Here is a 20,512-nt window from a genome sequence, read left to right as displayed (position 1 = left end):
AGAACTGCATCATCCCATCCCATCTGCAGAGGCAAGAACAAATGAATCTGGTCACCATATAGCCAAAGTGTTTGAGGCATGTCCAAGTTTGTTCTTCTCAATGATCATGAGCTAACGCATGTTAAAGGTGGTGTTTTGGACTTCATCTTTGCAAGTCCTCTTGCCATTTTTGTGACCCTTAAGAAAGGAATCAAGGATAAGCTTCACAATATGCAGGATTGCGAGGACACTCGCTCCCTCAGGCAGAGCCCCACATACAACAGCCGCTCAGATGAATTGCCTATTGCTTACTACATGGCAGCTGGAGTGCCTACTGGCAACTGGCTGCCTCGGTAAGCATTAAGTGATGCTCAGATGAGTAGCTCTTCCAGCTGGCAAAGGCCTGGCGGCCAATGTGTAATCAGCCCAGATAGAGCATCGTCTTTGAAAATCTCCCTGAAGCGAACTGAACTGCGTAAGCTCTTGGCCTGGAATCGGGTCTACTTCAGGAACAGAAAAGAAAAGGTTTGGAAGACGTACGTCTCAAATAGTATGTGAAAGATAGAGCAGGAAAAAAAAAAAATCCAAAAAATGAGGCAAGGACAGATTTTGAAAAGTACAATTAGTTCATGCACACACTAACCTAAATGTATGTGGCAAGTTGAGACTCCACATTCAACAAAAAGAACAGAAAAGAAAAGCTTGCTTTGGCTAAGTTTCTTTCAGGAAAGGTTCTTATTTTTTCTATGAAATTATATTGGAATAAAATGATAAAGAGAACCATAGTTACAACCATACACTCCTTTCTACATGGACTAAAAGAGGTATAATAAGTAGGATGTATATAATTTAAATAATTTTATTGCTACAAACACTCCTGGCTTAATGTGTGTACTTGCCCTGAATGCATTCGGTACCTAACACCAAACTACATGCTGAAATTGTCCTGTGAATTAATCCATTCAGGTAATTTTGCTGAAGTTACAACAAATCTTCAAGGTGAACACATTATCTATTTGCACTTTCTATAGGTTGTAAATTATACATAATCACAGATAAACTACAAAAATAATTCTAGAATTCCCAAAACATCTCGCAGATTTATTTTTTTAATGCCTAATACATTTTCTTGCAGAATGCAAGAAACAAAATGAATTAATTCTCATGCTGCCATTTGTAGGAACTTTCTTGTAAGTACCAAATTTCAGTTCAACTGCTATGATGATGAACATGAGCATTTGTTTTCATAAAAAATTCAAAATTTGACTGTCTCAAGTCTTTAAATTGAGCCCTTTCATGCACATATCACTGCTTGATTTAGAGGAATCTCTCCAAGCTTATCGCTGCAAGCCTATCGCATGACTGGCATTGCTGTAGCCGACTGTGATGAAGTGACATCCGATTCCTTCCACATCTGAGTCACAGTCTTCAGCTGAGTGTAGAAGTTGATGCCCTAAAACAAACAAAGCACAAGAATTAATTTCCACTGAAAATATACATAACATTACCAGGAGAGGGAGAGGGATCGAAGTGGAGGGATATTAATTCACACACATCAGTGTCATATCTGTTCCATATTCGCCGAGTCCATCCGTGTCAGAAAAAAAAGTACATTTGAATTCACCCAATGCATTCGCATATGTCCAGTGAAGTACTTTATTTTGACTCTCAGTATCAGTTACATCTCCCTGAAATTTGAATATTGTCGTCAATATCATCTATCCGTTTTTCACTATTGTTGGTGAGTGTTGCGAGATTCAGAATGGAAAATAAAAATGGACTCCTTAATGAACCGATTCATAATTATCCTGTTCTGTATGATTCATCATAAAACATACGGACGGCAGTTTCAAACCAGCTATTCTGAATATAATATATGATATTTAATACTCATTGATATCATACAATCATACATTATATGTCATATAATATATAGAATATATATAATATATCACATATAGAATATACACTATATAATAGTCTTTACTGAGCAATGTTAAAACAAGTTCAGACATTCTAACATTTTGGAAAAATGTAATTCCATCACCAATTAACTCCTTGTATAGAGTGGTGAACTCTTCTTCACTTTCCCTTTCCTTCCACGCTTCATGTACCCACTTCATTTTCTTCATCTTATGCTCAACCTCTTCATCTTCATCCAAAATTATGGCATTAACCCATTGCAGACGGGGATAAATTTGCTTGCCCAGCCTCCAGGATAAGTTTTATTTTAAAGAGAGACTGCTTGAAGCATTATAATTTGAATATTCCCACTCTCTTTCAGTCATTCATTGAAAAACTAGAGCGTTTTTTTTTGTGTTTTGTTTTTTTGCGTGTTTTATTGAGTTTAGAGACTTATGTGCGCCATATGACAGGCTGTACCAGTGCTGCACTAGACTAAAATTGTAGTATATTATCCATATTAGCTCATTATTTTCTTTATACTCAGTGTGATAGAAGTATTGCTGTTTTATGGGAGGACAAAAGGCAACTATATTTTTTTCGTATTATTGTGCTGTCATGAAGGAATACGAAACATATAACCACCTACAATAAAGATAACGAGAAGAGGTAGGGAAGAGGAATGAAACCTGTGCTTGTGACTATGAGTGCCACAATGAAAGGCATCCATATTGGCACAGGAGTACATTTTAGACACTGGGCATGGATTGAGTCACCTTCCTTTTCCCGTTCTGACTGCACATCCCCCATCGGCGGTACTTTTGAGCAAGAGTTCGTCAACTTAGTGTGTGTCATCGCTCTATAAAGATAGTGCTTGCTAGAGACCGTGGATGGGTGCCATTCAAGGCTCTCTCTCCTACTGGTGCTGGAAAAAAGTGGTGCCATCTAGGTTTTGGACGTTAAGCTAGCGCGGTATTACGGTAATTATAGTAATTATGACTGCAGTAGCCATCATCACTCATTCCTTTTTCATAGCAAAATAAAATAGCACAGTGATCCAAAATCCCCGAACGTCATGTACGTCAGGACGCCCGTCGTCAGGCCAAAGCTCCTACGTTATGTATGTCATGACACCCGTCCGCTGTGGGTTAAGTACCAATTCTGTGTCCATAACCTGCCACCTTGGATATAACCGATTACAAAGTATCACTACATACGTGTGTACAGATCCCATGGCAGACATCTCTGAAATGTTACAGATTTCACCAAACTGATGCGGTACTGAAACACCACTAATATGTGTGAATTGATCATCGGTCATTAATACAGCGAGGCAAAAAGATTTCATCTTTCAATGTTTAAACAAGATAGAGTGCCCTTTTGAGCAAACCATCATATTTGTAAACTTTATGAATCATCCAATTATGTCACTCTTAAAAATCTAAAAAATAATTAACTCTACTATTACTTCCGAGCAATAAAAAAAAAAGATCACTGAAAAAGCAAGTAAGTATCAAAATGGTACTAACTTACAAACAATTGAAAACTATAGGACATTTCCTATTGTGTTTGAAACAGTTTTAGTATGGCATGATAAAATCTTCCCCTCTATTGCAATGATCTAAACAAGTCTTAAGAACAAGGCCTTCATATACTTATCATACTTACAGCTTTGCCATAGAAGTTGGCATCTCCAAGGAATGATCCACGAGAGCCGGTGAAGGAGAACATGGGCAGTGGCACTGGGATAGGCACATTTACACCAACCTGTTTGGGAAATACAGTATAGGTGAGAACTTCTATTCTCATATATTGCCAGAGAAGAAAAGATCTTCCTTTCTGGATGATTTCATTTAAAACTCATTTTAAACAGCACTGCTCATTTTAGGATGTCCTATACTTACTTGGCCAACATCAATTTCATTGGTGAATTTCCTTGCAGTAGCTCCATTGTTAGTGAAGATAGCTGTTCCATTTCCATAGTTGTTAGCATTAATTAAGTCCACAGCTTCATCAAGTGTGTCAACCGATAGTGCAACCAACACTGGACCGAAAATCTCCTCCTTGTAGCATGTCATGTTGGTCTGCGTACAGTACAACACTTGTAGTTATTACAAAAAATAACTAATTGAACAGCAAACAACATTAATAATCATTTACAATAGATATGGCCAATTTTATCCCCTAAACCAGTTCTTCTTAAACCATACATACCTTAACATCTGCAAGAATAGTTGGTCCAACAAAGTTTCCATTCTCATATCCTGGCACAGTAATATTACGTCCATCAAGAATACAGTTTGCTCCTTCATCAATGCCAGCCTGGACAAGACTGCAGATACGGTCACGAGCTTCCGGAGAAATAACAGGGCCCAAGTCAGCTCCAGCCACATGTCCAGCATTCACTTTCAGCTTCTTAGATCTCTCCACCAGCTCAGGCAGCCAGTTCTTAGCCTCACCAACAAAGACTGCTGTGCTAAGGGCCATGCATCTACGGATACCAAGCAAACATAATCAATACTGACACACCATTCATCTGGGAATACCATGCAGATATAAATTAATATTGATACACTGGATTAATACACTTCATGTGATGAATTCTTACATATATATTTAGACTTTATTTTTACCTCTGGCCTGCAGCTCCAAAGGCAGCTCCAACAAGCTGTGTCAATGTGCTGTCCTTGTTAGCATCAGGCATGATCACTCCATGATTTTTGGCACCCATGTTTGATTGCACTCTCTTACCTTTCTTGGACCCTCTCTCATAAATGTACCTTCCCTATTAATGTGGATAAAAATGAAATTAGCATTGATATATACATGTGCATATGTAGCCACAATTGTTTGTATTCTGTTTATGTAATAACGTATATAAAATCAATAGCAAACCAAAGTCAGAGCAGCAATTTACAGAACCTAATTATGTTACTAACTGCTTGGTCTGATCCAACAAAGGAAATTGCCCGAATATCTGGGTTGTCACATATGAAGTTGACAGCATCATGCTGTCCATGAATAACATTAACAACACCATTTGGACAACCAGCTTCCTTTAGCATTTCAACCAGCATCATGGTAGCTCCTGGGACACGCTCAGAAGGCTTAAAGATGTAAGTGTTTCCACAAACCAAAGCAACAGGGAACATCTGAAAGAGAAGAAATGTTATAAGAAGAGTAGAATAAAGAAAACTTACATACAAAGACACACAAATATCATATTCAAAAGAAAAAACAAAATTAGTATTTTTTAAGTTACAGGTATAGAGTGCAAGAGCCATGAAGTGAACATACCCAAAGAGGAATCATTGCTGGGAAGTTGAAAGGGGCAATGCCAGCACACACTCCAAGGGGCACACGGTAAGAATAGGCATCCATGTCACGGGCAATACCAGGCATAGTTTCCCCAAGCTGCAAACTGGTGATACTGCAGCAGTGTTCCACAACCTCTGTTTGCAGTAAATTTAATAACTTGATAAAGTTTTCTTCTTTTAAAGTTATTTAAATGAGAACCATTTTCACATTTCCTCTTTAACATAAACCAATGCATAAAGTAGAAAGTTTTCAATTAAAATCACACAACTTACCAAGGTTCAGCTTATATACAAGCTTCTTGTCAAAAATTTAACTGTTCTTGTGCAATAATAATTGAGATGACTGCCTTTTTATCTAGGCAATTCCACAACTAAGACAGTGAATGTGCATCAATAGAAAAAAGTACAGCTTTTATCAGCAACACTCCACTCTATATTCATAGAAATAAAAAGTTATGATGTGCAAGTATGGTGTGTATGACCAAGGAAAACCAAACAAAAAAACATGACACTATGCCCTTGACCTTATATACCTTAAAATAATATTTTTTCACACGGTCTCAGTTTCCTGCTTCAAAATTTACTTTGGTTTCATGCTACAGTGTATCACATGCAATCAGCTGCTGTGTCAATATAATTAATGTATAGGACAAAGTTACAATTGCTGGTACTTGGCTCAAAAGGATATGTTGGATGGGCCAACTATCAATTATTGTAGCATTTTCTAGTGCGTGTTAGTAAAATACTGATTCTGATTATAGGATATACGATATCAGCAATAATTTATCATGTATGATTTCAATTTCAATTCCATGCATTATTTTGCCAGACTCAGCAGTCAATAACACAAAATAAGGGCCAAACAGGTGTAGTGTCTTTTCTAAAGCATTGCAGTTGGGAGTGCATGTATTTATGCACTCTTCAATATGGTTTTGTTTTATAGATAGCTCCATAAGCTCTTGGTTACTAGTTAACCTACCTGTTCTCACCTGTTTACCCCCTTCACTGGATTTATAGAAAATAATACGTCTATAATTATCACACTTATTATCAATATTATAATAATGATCACAGAAATAATCAAAACAATAACAGTAATAATACTATTTGGAATAGCATGGGGTCTAATGACTCATTGCAGACAAGTGTTCTTAATATACTGCTGAATTAACAGTCTAGTTTTAGACCTGTAATGGCTGTTAAGGCATATTTGACCATAGGGGATAAAAGCATGCTGTGCTTTTTATTACCCTAAGGGTGTATTTCTATTTGGTGATGAATGATGAGAATTATCCACTAAAAATAGCCTTTTATTCACTAATCAAATTTAGTTTAGATGACACCACTCTCCTAATACCAGCAGAAAAGCAGTCAATAAGGGGATCCACCCATGGTCTTATACGGAATGCCAGCTTCAGAGATCAACACACCACTAACAGCCAACACCACTGCCATACAGGATGTGCAGGGTGAATGGGGAGAGGAAGGTGACCCAGACCATGTGAAGTGGCTATATTGTACCCAGTGCCAGTATGATTGCTTTCAGCTGTAGCTTGCAACCATGAGCACAGATCCCCCCTCTTTTGTAATTTATATTTTGAAGATAAACAAATAAGAAAAAAAAAAAAAAGCAACACAAAAAAAAAAAAAAAAAAAAATACATGTATATATATATATATTTTTTTTCTTTCTTTCTTTTTCTTAATTACCTGCTAAAACTATGATACTTCTGTGTTATCCTAATAGAGATATTATACTATGTTCTTCTAGCAAAGATATAGCAGTTTTATCACAGTCCATATAAAGAACATAATGTGTTGATCATATTACAATTACAAGACAGTCTGCCAAATGTTAACATATGCCTTACAATATAGTAAAATAATAATGGCTATAGTATCATAAGTGTATGAAAAATGAGAAAGGCCAAGACAGCTTTTGTGCTACTTGCTCACTCCGAAATAAAATTCATCTGAAGTGCCACATGGCTGGGAATAGTGCAAGTCTAGAGGATAAGCTAGCACATCTGTTCCAGTTGCGTCCTTGGATCTTGGCAATTGGGGGACACCACAAGGCCACTTGCTCTGCAAAGCCGAAATGTGGTGTCTGTAGTCAGGCACACAGAACAGAGGTGTGTCTCAAAGCACACAAAGATGGCAAGCGAGACATCACTGCCAAGTGCCCAAACTGCCATAAAAAACACCACGCCTGGAGCCTCGGATGTTCTGTCAGAAAGGAAGAGGCTCTTCGGCGGCAAGAGATCGTTGCAAAACGACCAGACTTTGTTCCCGCCCCTCTAGTGGGGGCAGAACAAAGGGGTAAGGGCTCCCCCCCCTCCTAAGAGGAAGGAAGCACCGCCCAAAGCGAAACCAGCACCGGACGCCTCCAACACAAAAGAGTTCCCGGCGCTGGTGGATGTTCCAAGTCGGAAACAGACCCGGAAGGGGTCTGGGAACACCTCAAAGGCTACCCCAAGAGCGGAGAGTCCGACTTTGTTCACAGAGAAGGACTTGACGCTCCTGCTGAAGACAGTTGTCACAGCAGTTGCGACGGCATTGGGAAGGACCAGCGAGGAGACGGAGAAGGCAGTCGAGATAGCCATGACGGCAATGACTCAGACCGTCAATGCCCTGAAGGAAAAGGACATGAGGCCCAAGGCCACAATCAGGGCGAGACTCCTTCTCCCACCCCAACTCAGGGCGAGCCCTGTCTCCCCGACAAACCTGCGGCCAAGACCACACTGGCAGAGCCTGCGCCCAAACCCCAAAGGGTGAGGAAGCCAAGGCCACCCAAAAAGAAGGCCAAGGCGACCAGGAATACTCCACCTCCCAGGAGACCCAGCCCTTCCAACTCGACCTGTCCTGACGACAGTGACGAGTCAAGTGAGGAAATCACACTCAGTGTGGAACTCACCAAGGAGTTGTCAGACTCCGAAATGTCTGACGTTATCCACACGGGGGCGTCGGACACAGAGACCGAATACCTTGACGTCAATGACTTAGTGAACGCAGACAAGCACTATGGCCACTAACTTAAGCATACTGCAGTGGAACATCAACAGCTTCTCCCCTAGGGCCGCCCTTCTCCACGCGATCGTGTGATCTCGGAACATTGATGTTGTCATGCTCCAAGAGACACTAACGGGAATCTGTACGCTTCTCGGGATATCATCCCTTTGTGCTACCGAGTACGCAAGGTACCAGAGGCCTGATTACCCTTGTGAAGTCGACTATCCCCTGCTCCCTGATTGCCGATCCTGGGCAGTGTGGAGGTGTTGAATCCATTGCTGTTCAGATCCATTTGGTTGGGGTCCTCTCAAGCTGTACAATGTATACAGTAGGCCAAACTGTAGGGGCTTAGATATCAGTGAAGCCTGTGCTGCTGCAGCACATGAGCTAATTCTTATAGGGGGGGACTTTAATGCCCACCACCCTATACTGGCTCCCACTCAGAGACGTGATATGGCAGGCTGCCATATAGCCGAGGTGCTAGAGTCATGCCCAGAGATTGCTCTTCTCAACAGCCAGGAGCCTACGCATGTTGGCGGGGGGGTCCTTGACCTCACCTTTGTCACTGCGGCTCTGGTCGAGAGAATTAGTTGGTCTGTGGACAACACTGCCACGAGCGATCATTATGGGATAGTCACCACCATCTTGGATGCCCAAGCACAATCCTCGATGGAAGGTGGAAAGAGCCAACTGGAAAGCCTTCCAGGAGGCTCTGGCCGTGTGCCTCAGACCCAGTGACTCCTCACTTAATGATAATGTGGACATACTTGAGGCCAGACTAGTAAATGCCATAGACGAGGCAGCCTCAGAAACCATCCCCAAAACTCGTCAGTGGTCCAGGTGTTTCAAGGACGCCTGGTACTACAATGATGAGATTAAGGAGGTTAACCACAGAATCAATATGTGCAGAAGACACTTTCGCAGACAGAGAACTCCCGAGAACCACACTCTTCTAAGAGAGGCTCTCAGGGATGCTCAGGAAACTGCTAAGAGGTTAAAGCAGGAAAAGTGGCTGGAGTGGTGTGAGTCCTTTGGCCACCAAACCTCCCTTTCAGAATTGTGGAACCGTATCAGACGGGCCACGAATCGCTCAGCCCCCAAAAAGACCCACCATGACCCGCGGTCGGAGGCGGAGAGACTGGCACTCGAGTTCTCTGCTAGAACAAGTAGCGTCGGACTACCAGCAGAGCTGAGGGCATGCCAAGAACAACTGCTCCCAGGCAGGCATGCCCTCATCAGAGAAAAGGCGGTCGAGCCTGATGATACAGATGCCATGTTCTCTCTGAGGGAATTACGGCGAACATACAAGTCCAGTTCCCGGTCAGCCCCGGGTAGCGATGGGATCTCCCACCCCATCATTTCCCACCTAGGACATGAAGGTGAGCTTGCACTTCTGCATCTCATCAACAAGTCCTGGGAAACTTCCTCACTGCCACAGTGCTGGAAGAGGGCTGATATAATTCCCGTCCCCAAACCAAAGGAGCCAGGACGGTACCGCCCCATCTCCCTGCTTAGCTGTCTAGGAAAGACAGCAGAGAGAATGGTACTGAATCGGCTCCAATGGAAGCTGGGACCTCCACATGAACACCTACACGGGTTCACAAGGGGCAAGAGCACTACCCACAGCATTGCCACCTTACTGAGCACTGTCAGCAGCAGCAGCGCTGTCATTGTCTTCCTTGACCTGGAGAAGGCTTTTGAACTGTTCAGGAGATCCTGATCCGCAAGGGAATCAAAGGCAGGCTGCTTGCCTGGATTGGCGATTACTTTCGGAACAGAACTGCCAGAGTGAAGTTCCAAGGTCACCTTTCCAGGCATTTGCCTCTAGAGAATGGCACCCCTCAAGGAGGGGTCCTTAGCCCGGCCCTGTTCAACATCCTCATGTTAAACATTCTCGACATTCCACTCCCAGCGGGGTGCACGATCATTTCATATGCAGATGATCTAGCAATTATCTCCACTGGGAGAAGAAATGTGAATCCAGTCAGAAAGGCCCAGCGTTGTCTGGACCTAATAACTGAGGAATGCTGCAGAGTCGGGCTTAAGATCTCAGCAGCCAAATCGAAGGCAATGGCGCTGAAGCATGATGTCTGTGATCAAAGACTGCGAGTCCAAGGTCTAGAGCTTGAGTGGGTACACGTCTACCAATACTTGGGGGTATGGATCGATAAGAACCTCACCTTCCGCTCCGAGATCAAACATCTCTTAGACCGGACCAAGGCAAGGCTCTCTGTCATGAGAGCTCTGTCTGGGCGGCGCTTAGGGGCTGGACACCGCGTACTAAGATCTTTTTACGTGCACGCTGTCCGTCCCATTGTGGACTACGCCTCCGTCGCCCTGATCACAGTAAAACCTGGACTCAGGAAAAGACTCGACATAATGCAAAACGAAGCCGCCAGGATTATTCTGGGTGCCCCTGGGTGGGCTAAGGTTACTAACCTCCTCCTGGAGGCCAAACTCTTTCCCCTGGACACCCGGATTGATCAGATGGCGGCCCAGTTCCTTGCAAATGTCCTACAGTCCCCACTGGACTCGCAGCTAAGACAGAGAGTGCAGCGTCGGCTTGCACAAAACCAAGAACTCTTTGCTAACAACACCTGGCTGTCTCAGACAACCAGAGTGCTGAAACGCTTTGAGCTCAAAGAGACACTACTGATCAAGGGCATGGACCATCCCCACCCTGACTATGTCTCAGCCCCGCCGTGGGCACGATCCTTGATAGAGTTCTCTGTCATGAGTCTATCAAGAAGAAAAACGCAGTACTCACCGCCTCTATTGAAGGCTGAGGCGGAGAGGAACATTACAGCAATCACGCCGCTGAACAGTAAAACCTACTTCACGGATGGTTCTGTAGACCCCACCACCCGCACTGCAGGCGCCGGTTTTGCAGCAAGGGGCATAGAGAAAGCTATGCGGGTATCAGACAATGCCTCCTCGCTCCAGGCAGAGGCAGTAGCTATTATGGGAGCCCTAGCCCATGCAGCCCAGACGGACGGGCATGTTGTTATACACACAGACTCTAGGGCCGCCATTGACAGCCTGCAACAAAGCACGCCCCTTGATAACGTTTACCTGGTAACCTCGATTCTCACCATTGCTCAGAGAATCCTGGATCAGGGAAGACGCATCATCATCAACTGGGTCCCAAGCCATGTTGGTATTGAAGGGAATGACGTAGCTGACAGGTTAGCGGAGGAAGGCAGGAAGAAACCCTTGAGTGATCTTGTGGTGCATCCTAGCCGGGAACTGCTAAGGCGTAAAACGATGGTTGCAGGGCAGGTCGGTGCCCTGCAGCGACACAGAGAGGAAGCGAGAACCTCCCCCTCGGCCAGCTGGTACTCAAACGCCACAGGCTATGAGTCGCTGATACTCTCTCCCAGAATATCAAGGTGTGCTGAAGTCAGTCTGCACAGACTGAGAATAGGCTACCCTTGTGCGTGGCAAATCATCCCCACTATTGGGCAAGATGAGCGACGCTGTGAGTATTGTGGCGCGCCGGACGCCAAATTAGAGCACTACCTGATGGAATGCGAGCACACTCGCTTCCTCAGGCAGGGCCCAGAGACGACAGCCGCCGGGCTGGTTAGAAGGCTATGCCTGTCATTAGCCCCCTGGCAACTGGAGCGCCTACAGGCAATCCGACCGCCAAGGTAAAAGTTCAGTCATGATGATCAGATGAGTCAGCACTTATAGCCAACAGAGACCGGGCTACCCCTTCCACACAACCCGGGCGAAGCGACGTCTTCGCAAAATCTCTCTGAACTGAGCTGAATTGAATCAGCGATGATGATCAGAAAAGATTAGATAAGATGAGTCAGCACTCATAGCTGGCAGAGGCCGGGCCGCCTTGAGCATATAGCCCGGGCGAAGCGACGTCTTCGCATATCTGTCTGAACTGAACTGTCTCTGACATGCTAACCCTTTAACCCATTCATGTCGGGGCTATTTCATCTCTAAATGGTCAGAATACCAGGGTATTTGAACGCATAAGCCTAACGCCTCGGGATTCTCAAGTGGACTAGCCGCAAGTGAGCACTGTACGACCTCTCACCTGACGTGCCAGCCTTGACTAAATGTCTCCGGCATATGACCCAAAAAACACTGAACGTGATACTAAGTCAACCGGCGCGAATGGGTTAATGACGGATGACATTATGTTCACATCATGGCTGTCTGTCTGTCTTTCACCCTAGGTGACTGGTCATGTTGCGGATGGTTGCTGCCTCAGCATGCAAATAGCCCTAGCGCTAGACCCATACCCTGTGATATACTTCGGTGAGATGACTAGAGGAGCCTAACTGGCCCCGCCATGAACTGGTTAATAAGGATAAGAATAACAATAGAAAAAAACTTTCGCCATAGAAATGGGATAAACAAGTGAGGTCTATTAATTAACTACTTCATGACTAAAACAAAACCATAGAGGAAAAGCTAGTATACATGCAGTCCCAGCATCACTGGATCAAGATTATAAAAAAAGCAAAAATAATATATATTATGGCAGAAAAACCCACAATACACAAAATGGATTTATTGAAAATTAGAGAACAGTTTCAGGATCCATCTGGATACCATCTTCAGGTCTAAGGAGGAGGACAATAGGGTATATAAGAGGGTAAGGGGGGAGCAACATGGTACAAGAAAGTCATGTGAGGACAGGTGAACGGAAACGAAGGCAGGGGCAGACCAGTGAACGTAACCAGGGCAGGCAGGTCAGGTTAGGTCATCGGGTCGGGTGGTCAGTGCGAAGGGTGTCTGGCATAAGGTAACAGTCTGAGAATGTGTGAGGATAGAAGACTGTCAGCAGGAGAAAAACAACTGTTGTGATTGAAATTTGGCAGCCTGTTAACGACAGAAGATTCAACCAATCTGTGGGTATGGACATCAGTGGAAAGACAGAATGTGGGCAGCTGACCAGTCTATGCGATGTCCTGTGCCCCATTGGTGGCAGAAGAGAGCGTTGTTGGAGTGTCCCCAGGATACAGCATACTTGTGTTGAGAGACACACTTATTGAGACAAGCGCTGGTCTCCTTGATGTACTGCTTCTCACAGGAGGAGCAAGGGATGGCATAGGTCCCTACCTTAGCAGAAGAAGGACAAGTGTAAACCAGGTTGCGACAGAGTGTTTACCTGGTGAAAGATAAGCCTGCAGTTGAGAGGGTGCAGCAAGCGACGAAAAGAATGGATTTCCTCAGTGTAAGGAAGGCTGAGGACAGGCAGGTGAGAAGTTTCTCTGGGGGGGAGGGTGTTGGTAGAAGGTGCGGATGGCCATAGGAACTCCCTTCCTGATGTCTCTCTCCTCTGAGGTGCTTTTATCCCAGCTGTCAAGTCCCTCCTTCATCCTAGACCTTCCATCCTCAGGCCTTGCAGAGTTTACGCAGGGAGGTTGTCACCATTTTGCCTTCTGACAAAGACAACTCAGTGGTGGTCCTTGACCAAGCTTCCTACCTGCAGAAGGCCCAGGACCTGTTGGACGACACCCCCACTTATGTTCCCCTGACCAGTAACTCATGGGAACGCATTGCTGCTACCTTCCATCGTTGCCTGAAGCAGCTAGCATCAGGTTGCCCGGAGGCAAACCTTTATACCAAAGGTTCAGGGTTATAAATCCCAGCTTTCCTCACTTCTATGGGTTACCCAAAACCCATAAACCTGGTATGCCCCTGCGCCCCATCACCACCTCCCAAGGCTCTTGCCTCCTGGCTGGCTCAGTCCCTCACTCCTCTTCTAGGCACCTTCTCTCCCGCTCATCTTCACCATTCACAGGACTTGATCGCCTGTGTTCATGGGGTCACGCCCGCGACCATGATTAGTCTGAACGTCAAATCCTTATTCATGAACGTCCCGCTCGATGATGTCCTTGTCTCCCTGCACAGGAATATCTTTCCTGAGGACCCCCGCCTTCATCTGCCTACTGACGTCTTTCTCCAGCTGATCCATCTGTGTGTGGATTCTAACTACTCCTCTTTTGAAAGACGTTTCTACTCTCAGACCTTCGGTGCTGCTTTGGGCTCTCCCCTTTCTCCTGTCCTGGCCAACCTGTTCATGGAGTACTTCGAGGCAGAGCTTCTACCTTCCATCTCCCATCGTCCTGCAATATGGCTGAAATACATTGGCAACATCTTTGCCCTCTGGCCTCATGATCCTGCTCTCTTCCTGGATTTCGTGGACAAGCTGAATTCTCTCTCTCCTTCCATTCATTTCAAAGTGGAATGGGAGGCTGACGATCAGCTCCCCTTCTTCCCCTTCTTGGACACCTTAATTCACCGCTCAGGTGACTACTCCTCTTTTTCAGTGTATAGAAAACCCACGAACAGCGGGATGTCCATACACTTCTCCTCCCACACGCTCCCCATGTTAACCCATTGGTCGTGGTATTAAATAAATATTTGTGCAGTAGGATGGCTGGTTTACATGTCTGGCATGGTGCCATCTGCGTCTATGACTGACTCTGCCTTTGCAGCAAGTCATGCCATCCGCTGCTAATGGGTTAAGAGAAGTGTCACCACTTCTCTCTTTCTCCATGCTCTCCATATAGGTGACCTGCAGCATCTGGATGGAGAGATCAATTTTCTACATCGATCCTTCAGCAAGCTGGGGTACCCTCGTTTCATACTTGACGCCACGTTTTCCACTGCCCACTGCACCTTCTACCAGGACCCTCCCCCCAGAGAGACTTCTCACTTGCCTGTCCTCAGCCTTCCTTATACCGAGGAAATCCACTCTTCATCACTCACTGCAACCTCACAAGTGCAGGCTTACATTTTACCAGATAACAAACTCCGTCGCAACCTAGTCCACACCTGTCCTTCTGCTAAGGTAGGGACCTATGCCATCCCTTGTGCCTCCTGTGAGAGACCGGCGCTTGTCTCAACAAGCATGTCTCTCAACAAGTTCGCTGTATCCACCAATGGGGCACAGGACATCGCATAGATTGAGTAGCTGCCCGCATTCTGTTTCCTTTCGCTAATGTCCATACCCCAGATTGGTGGAATCTTCTCTCATTAACCCATTCATGCCGGGGCTATTCCGGCTCTAAATGGTCAGGGGTTTCTAAACGCACAAGCCTAACGCCTTGGGATTCTCGGGCGCACAAGCCGCGAGCTAGGGCTGTACGCCTGCTCACACCGAGAGCTGGCCTTGACTAATTATTTCATCTCCTGCGTCTGACCCAAAAACCACTGAATGTGATAGCAAGTTAACCGGCGCGAATGGGTTAACAACCTGACAAATTTCAATCTCAACAGTGGTTTTTCTCCTGCTGAGTCTCCTATCCTCACACATTCTCAGATTGTTACCTTATGCCGGACACCCTTCACACAGACCACCCAAGCCGATCACCTGACCTGACCAGTCCTGGTTACGTTCACTGGTCCGCCTCAGCCTTCGTTTCCGTTCACCTGTCCTCACATGACTTTCTTGTACCGTGTTGCTCCTCCCTTACCCTCCTATATATCCTATGGTCCTCCTCCTCCTTAGACCTGAAGATGGGATCCTGATGGATCCTGAAACTGTCGTTTCATTTTCAATAAATACATTTCGTGTATAGTGGGTTTTTCTGCCATATTATCAACACGGCCGAGTGTTTTTTTGCCTTTCAATATACATTATGTACAGCATTACTGATTTTGTTAGAACTTACACAGGCATGAACATTGCTAAGGCTTACTGGACTTCTGAAAGATAAAATATTAGTCTCTTTTTATACACACTGCACTACCACCACTTGCAATACTTCCTGGTCTCTTGCGAGGCATACTTAATGGTAAAATTTTAAAAAAAATCTAATATAGTATAGCAAGAATTATATTTGTGTAGTGTTGGTGCCACAGCACTAAGATAAGCTAAAGACTACCAAATTCAAAACACTCCCAAGCCATCCAACCTGCTGAACCAGTGATTGCCAAATTAGTGAGGTTTATCACAGGGGCTTAGACCAAAAAATGAGTCCAATGATTTAATATATATATCTAAGCAAAATATTACTCTTCTCTTGGGTATATCATTATGGCAAATAATAAAGAGGAAATAGTGCTAAATGCAGATAAGTATTATTTTGTCACTTTGTTAACATACTTCTTTTTGATAAGATGAATAAATGAATACTTACGCAAGCCTCGCATTACATCTCCCTCAGCATCCACAAGAGTTTTTCCCTGCTCCAGCGTGATGTTCTTTGCCAGTTCATGCTTGGATTTGTTAGAAAAAGGAAGACAAGATTGAAACACCATTTTCTCCTATTCCTGAAGTAAATAATGCTAAATACACCAAAAAGTATGCACTTCTAATATTTTCATATTACTGAAATTAGTCTTTACATCATTATTCTATTCAAAAAACTGATATTTATCCATAAGTGCAATTTTCCAGATTATACCAAAACAAAATTCCAATTTGTTCCAGTATGTAACATAATATTGAGGCCTTAAGACCTGTCAATACAAAATATGACAAAACTTGGTTATCCAAAATGAATTCATGAGATAAAACTCTCCAAGGTCTACAGTAACCTACAATATTATCCTTAATCAGCTGCTGGTACTTGAACATGACTTGCTGTCTAGTAAGGACTGAGGTTCTAGACCAGGTTTTAAAGGCAGCTTTAGCCGACTCAACGGCAGCCTGCATCTCATCCTGTGTGCTCTTTGGGACCCTGGTCACAACCTGTGACAAAGTACAATCTCATTACTGGTTAATAATAATTATTTCTTCTTGCTCATTCAAAGAAATCACCAAAAAAGAAATAAAAATATGAAATATCTGATTTCTTAAATTGTACAACAAAATTTTAACAGTCTCAGCCTATGATTATTCAATTATCAAAATATAGTACATGTACAATTACAATCAATACTCTTTATTTCTTGACAGAGCAAACTTCAATCAAGTTCTTACTTCATTAGTGGCTGGATTATGAACATCCACAAACTCGGTTGCTTTGCTCTCAACAAACTGGCCATCGATAAAAAGTTTGGTGACAGCTGGAGATGCACTGTAGCTCCTGTGGATGCTCAGGAGGGGAAGATTCTGAAACAAACAGACTGGATTAATAATTGTAATTATTTTTTGGATTATAACAAGTCAACCTGATTATCTGAACTTCAGAAATAATCATTGCAAACTAAGTTGTTAGTATATACATCTGACTATATAAATGATCTCCCAATATGCAATATATTTTCAGAATCAATATTATAGTTATTCATCACAGACTTTAAATAAATATAAAAATTCAATTCCATACTTTGTAATCAACATAGCATACAATGGAGCATCTCCTGCCATTATTAGTTGGTATCCTTAACAACAAGGCTGCTGATAAGCCTGAGAGATTATTATCTGATAGTAAGACACCAGTTAGAAGGGCCTACGTAGCTTGTACAATGACAACTGAAGAAATGAAATTCATTACTGTGTAATTTTAAATATCATAAAACATGTAGAATATTCATGTTGCAAATTTCCAAATATAATTTTCTAAAATTCTAAAATTTACACCATAGAGATTTTTTCTTAAATCCTCAAAGTTGATCATCTTGAAAATATAAATTTACTTTAGTTGTCCTTTTTTTTTCAATTCTAAAAATAATGGTGCACAGTTTTAGCTATATTCTTCATATAAAAGAACTATATTCTATATTCCAAACAAGTAAGGTCTAGTAATTGACTCCTTGGTGACTAAAACAAAACCACAGAGGAAAATGCTTGCTAATTTGGCTTTCCTGCCCAACAGTTTGTCGTTTCTTTGTTACAATAAAGAAAATATTTACCAAACTTCATAGTTCCTTCATAAATTTGTGATAGTGATGTTACACTGATTATATAGTGCATATCCCTCCTTGTCATAGCCATACCACCTCCAACCATCACATGACGAAAAAAAAGGAGATTCTCAGTATACCGACATGTAAATGAGCAGAAGTTGGGCGGAAAAAATCCTGTGTGGAGAAAACAAGTCTTCATAATTCAATCAAACCTATTGAATGGCATCCCCGCATCAGTTACATAGGCCCCTCGGCAAGTATTTCTTTGACCAATATGAGCAACTCTAAGAAAATACAGAACAATATTCCCATTACTTTCAAAGCATTTCATTCTTTCTGAACTGACTGCATGGAAGAACATTGGTCCATCTGTTGCTCCATTTAATCATATTCTTTGATTACTTGTGGTCTTACCTTATCTTTCTGCGGATTATTTTCTTTTAATCCAAGAATGCCATTTTAAGCATTCTACATGGTCATTACCTTAAATTGTAGTTCACCTTCAATGGCTCAGGTCTTAACATTTACCTTTTTTTTTATCTGCCTTATATAAGTATCTAAAGGTAAGACATTGAGTTTTCTTTATAATCAGAATAAACATATAAACATTGATATACAAGTAGAAGTGAGAACTTTAGGCATTTTTCCCTCAGTACCTATAATCAATAGGAGTCGGTTACCAAATTCACCCGTGCTAACATGACAATCTGTGACTAGCTCTGTCCCAACAACCAAACATGTAAATGAGTGGCAGGATGATTATTGCCTGGATTATTCCCATTTGAACTGGCCTTGCATCTGCTTGAAAATCTTGCTTTGTATGGAATGCAACAAAGTTTTACATAAGGAGGTATATGTTGAACTACTCTTCACATTACTTAAAATTCAATAAGAAATAGATTACCACATTCATAACAATTATTTACATTTTTTAGTACAAAACCTTTTATATCTGTTTGTTAAAAAAACATGTACATTTTTTTTTCTTCCCTCAAACTAGTTAATGCATCTTAAATAGGATAAACCTATAAATCTATAAGGAATGCCAGTCCCCCCATTTGAGCCTTCAGAAGTGTCAAGTGGTAACCCTTTCCGCACTGCATCTGGCCTGAGATTGCTCGAGTTATAGCAATTGTAACCTGTCCTCGCAGCCGGGTTGGCCTCGGATACAACTTGGCTCAAGGCTGTGATACAAGGTCATTGCCAGCACACTAAAAATAATATAGTTTAATTTAAAGAAGCGTTGCCCTTGACTATTCACCTCACATGGTACATTTCCTAATGGTTTGGCCGAGACTCCATCCCCATACAATTGCTAGATATGTATAAAGCCTTACAACTTGCAAGAAGACTTACACTAGTACCTATCAGATGCAGAACCGCTGTTTTGTAACTGCATTTAGAGCTGAATTTATTCCTTCGCCGGAAGCGGTTGACAGTCGTTATTGTTCAGGTATATAGCATCACGAACTCATTTTGCTTTATATTACCTTGATAGATCGTAGGAAATGTGCTGGAGCCATGGCTGGAGCTGCAGTAAATTTGCGTATTAGTTGCTTGACGCTGGAGGGCCGAGTGTTGCCAACCAAGGCTGCCAGACCTCGACGGCTGCTCTTGAGGTGCCACTTATGTAATTATCCGTGGAACAGAATATGCAATTGATCATGATATCTGTCTGAACACATGTTCTGAAGGTAAGTATCTAAGCCTAGTTATGGCCGTTTGGAACGCCATACGTGTAAGAAAAGGTAATTTATTAAAGTTGAAATATCGATCGGTGCAACACCAGTGGCGTCGAAGCTGATTGGTCGCCGCGGAGGCGTGTGTTGGCATCCTAACCAATCATATTCTATAGTCTTCATCACGTAACTTGGTACGTAAGCTTGATCTCATTGCACATTTTTTCAACTCATGATACATAATAGTACAGTCTGTCTGTTGAATACAGGCGTTCATAAGCACGAAAAATCGCAGAAGCAACATACGCAACTGATCATCATACAACATTCAAACAAACAAAAACAAAAAAACGGGCAAGTTGGTGATCGTTTTGCTGATACTTTAATTACATGATCCTGACGTGAGAATCAACCTGTGACGCGATACAGCATCGGAGACGATGTATCTCCTTTCTCGTGCAGTTGCTTTTAGTCATCAATATGTTACTCCTTGTTGTTACAACGGCAATGCGAGGTTGATAGTTTCCCCTTTGAAAGACGCCAAAGGGCTTTTTTACGGACGTTATGGTAACAGAAGGGGGCGGTCAGAAAGAAACCAATTTATTTTGATTAGAGTATTTAACGCCAGAAAGGTTACCGTTCTAAAAATGTAATCAGAAGATTGGGTTGATATTACCAATAAGAAGTGTCTAGAATTCAAACTAAATGATTATATAAAGAATGCTGGCAAAATGTCCAAAATTAATAAATAAAAATAAATTTAACAAGAGGTATATGACCAGCAGTTTTACCAGTCTGATTGTCACTATTATCAGCATGATCATTAGTGATACCGATGCTGATGTATTTTTGTTGTAGTAAT

At 42.7% G+C, this 20,512-nt stretch overlaps 1 protein-coding gene across 1 annotated transcript; it reads right to left on the bottom strand.

Moving 5' to 3' along the window:
• Positions 1–822: 822 nt before the first annotated feature.
• Positions 823–19,718, bottom strand: LOC122257039 (putative methylmalonate-semialdehyde/malonate-semialdehyde dehydrogenase [acylating], mitochondrial). The gene is made up of 11 exons (XM_043022071.2): positions 19,462–19,718; positions 17,103–17,234; positions 16,722–16,871; positions 16,318–16,396; positions 5,179–5,333; positions 4,821–5,033; positions 4,515–4,666; positions 4,096–4,372; positions 3,786–3,965; positions 3,550–3,648; positions 823–1,432 (listed from the first exon to the last, which is right to left on the bottom strand). Exons 1-11 carry the CDS (start codon positions 19,492–19,494, stop codon positions 1,331–1,333), a joined length of 1,572 nt encoding a protein of 523 aa, XP_042878005.1. The 5' UTR covers positions 19,495–19,718; the 3' UTR covers positions 823–1,330.
• Positions 19,719–20,512: the final 794 nt, after the last annotated feature.

This window comes from Penaeus japonicus, unplaced genomic scaffold (assembly GCF_977035675.1).
Source record: "Penaeus japonicus unplaced genomic scaffold, GWHDUDI00000001_assembly GWHDUDI00000012, whole genome shotgun sequence".
Taxonomy (NCBI): domain Eukaryota; kingdom Metazoa; phylum Arthropoda; class Malacostraca; order Decapoda; family Penaeidae; genus Penaeus; species Penaeus japonicus.
Note: the sequence above shows the minus strand (reverse complement) of the source record. Positions and strands in the feature narration are given on the sequence as shown.

Excerpts from the sequence above, each read along its gene's own strand:
- LOC122257039 (XM_043022071.2), bottom strand. The coding sequence starts at position 19,494 with ATGGCTCCAGCACATTTCCTACGATCTATCAAG. Across the intron at positions 16,872-17,102 it reads ATAATCCAGCCACTAATGAA|GTTGTGACCAGGGTCCCAAA; the intron begins GTAAGAACTTGA and ends ACTTTGTCACAG. Across the intron at positions 5,334-16,317 it reads AGATGTAATGCGAGGCTTGC|AGGTTGTGGAACACTGCTGC; the intron begins GTAAGTATTCAT and ends TACTGCAAACAG.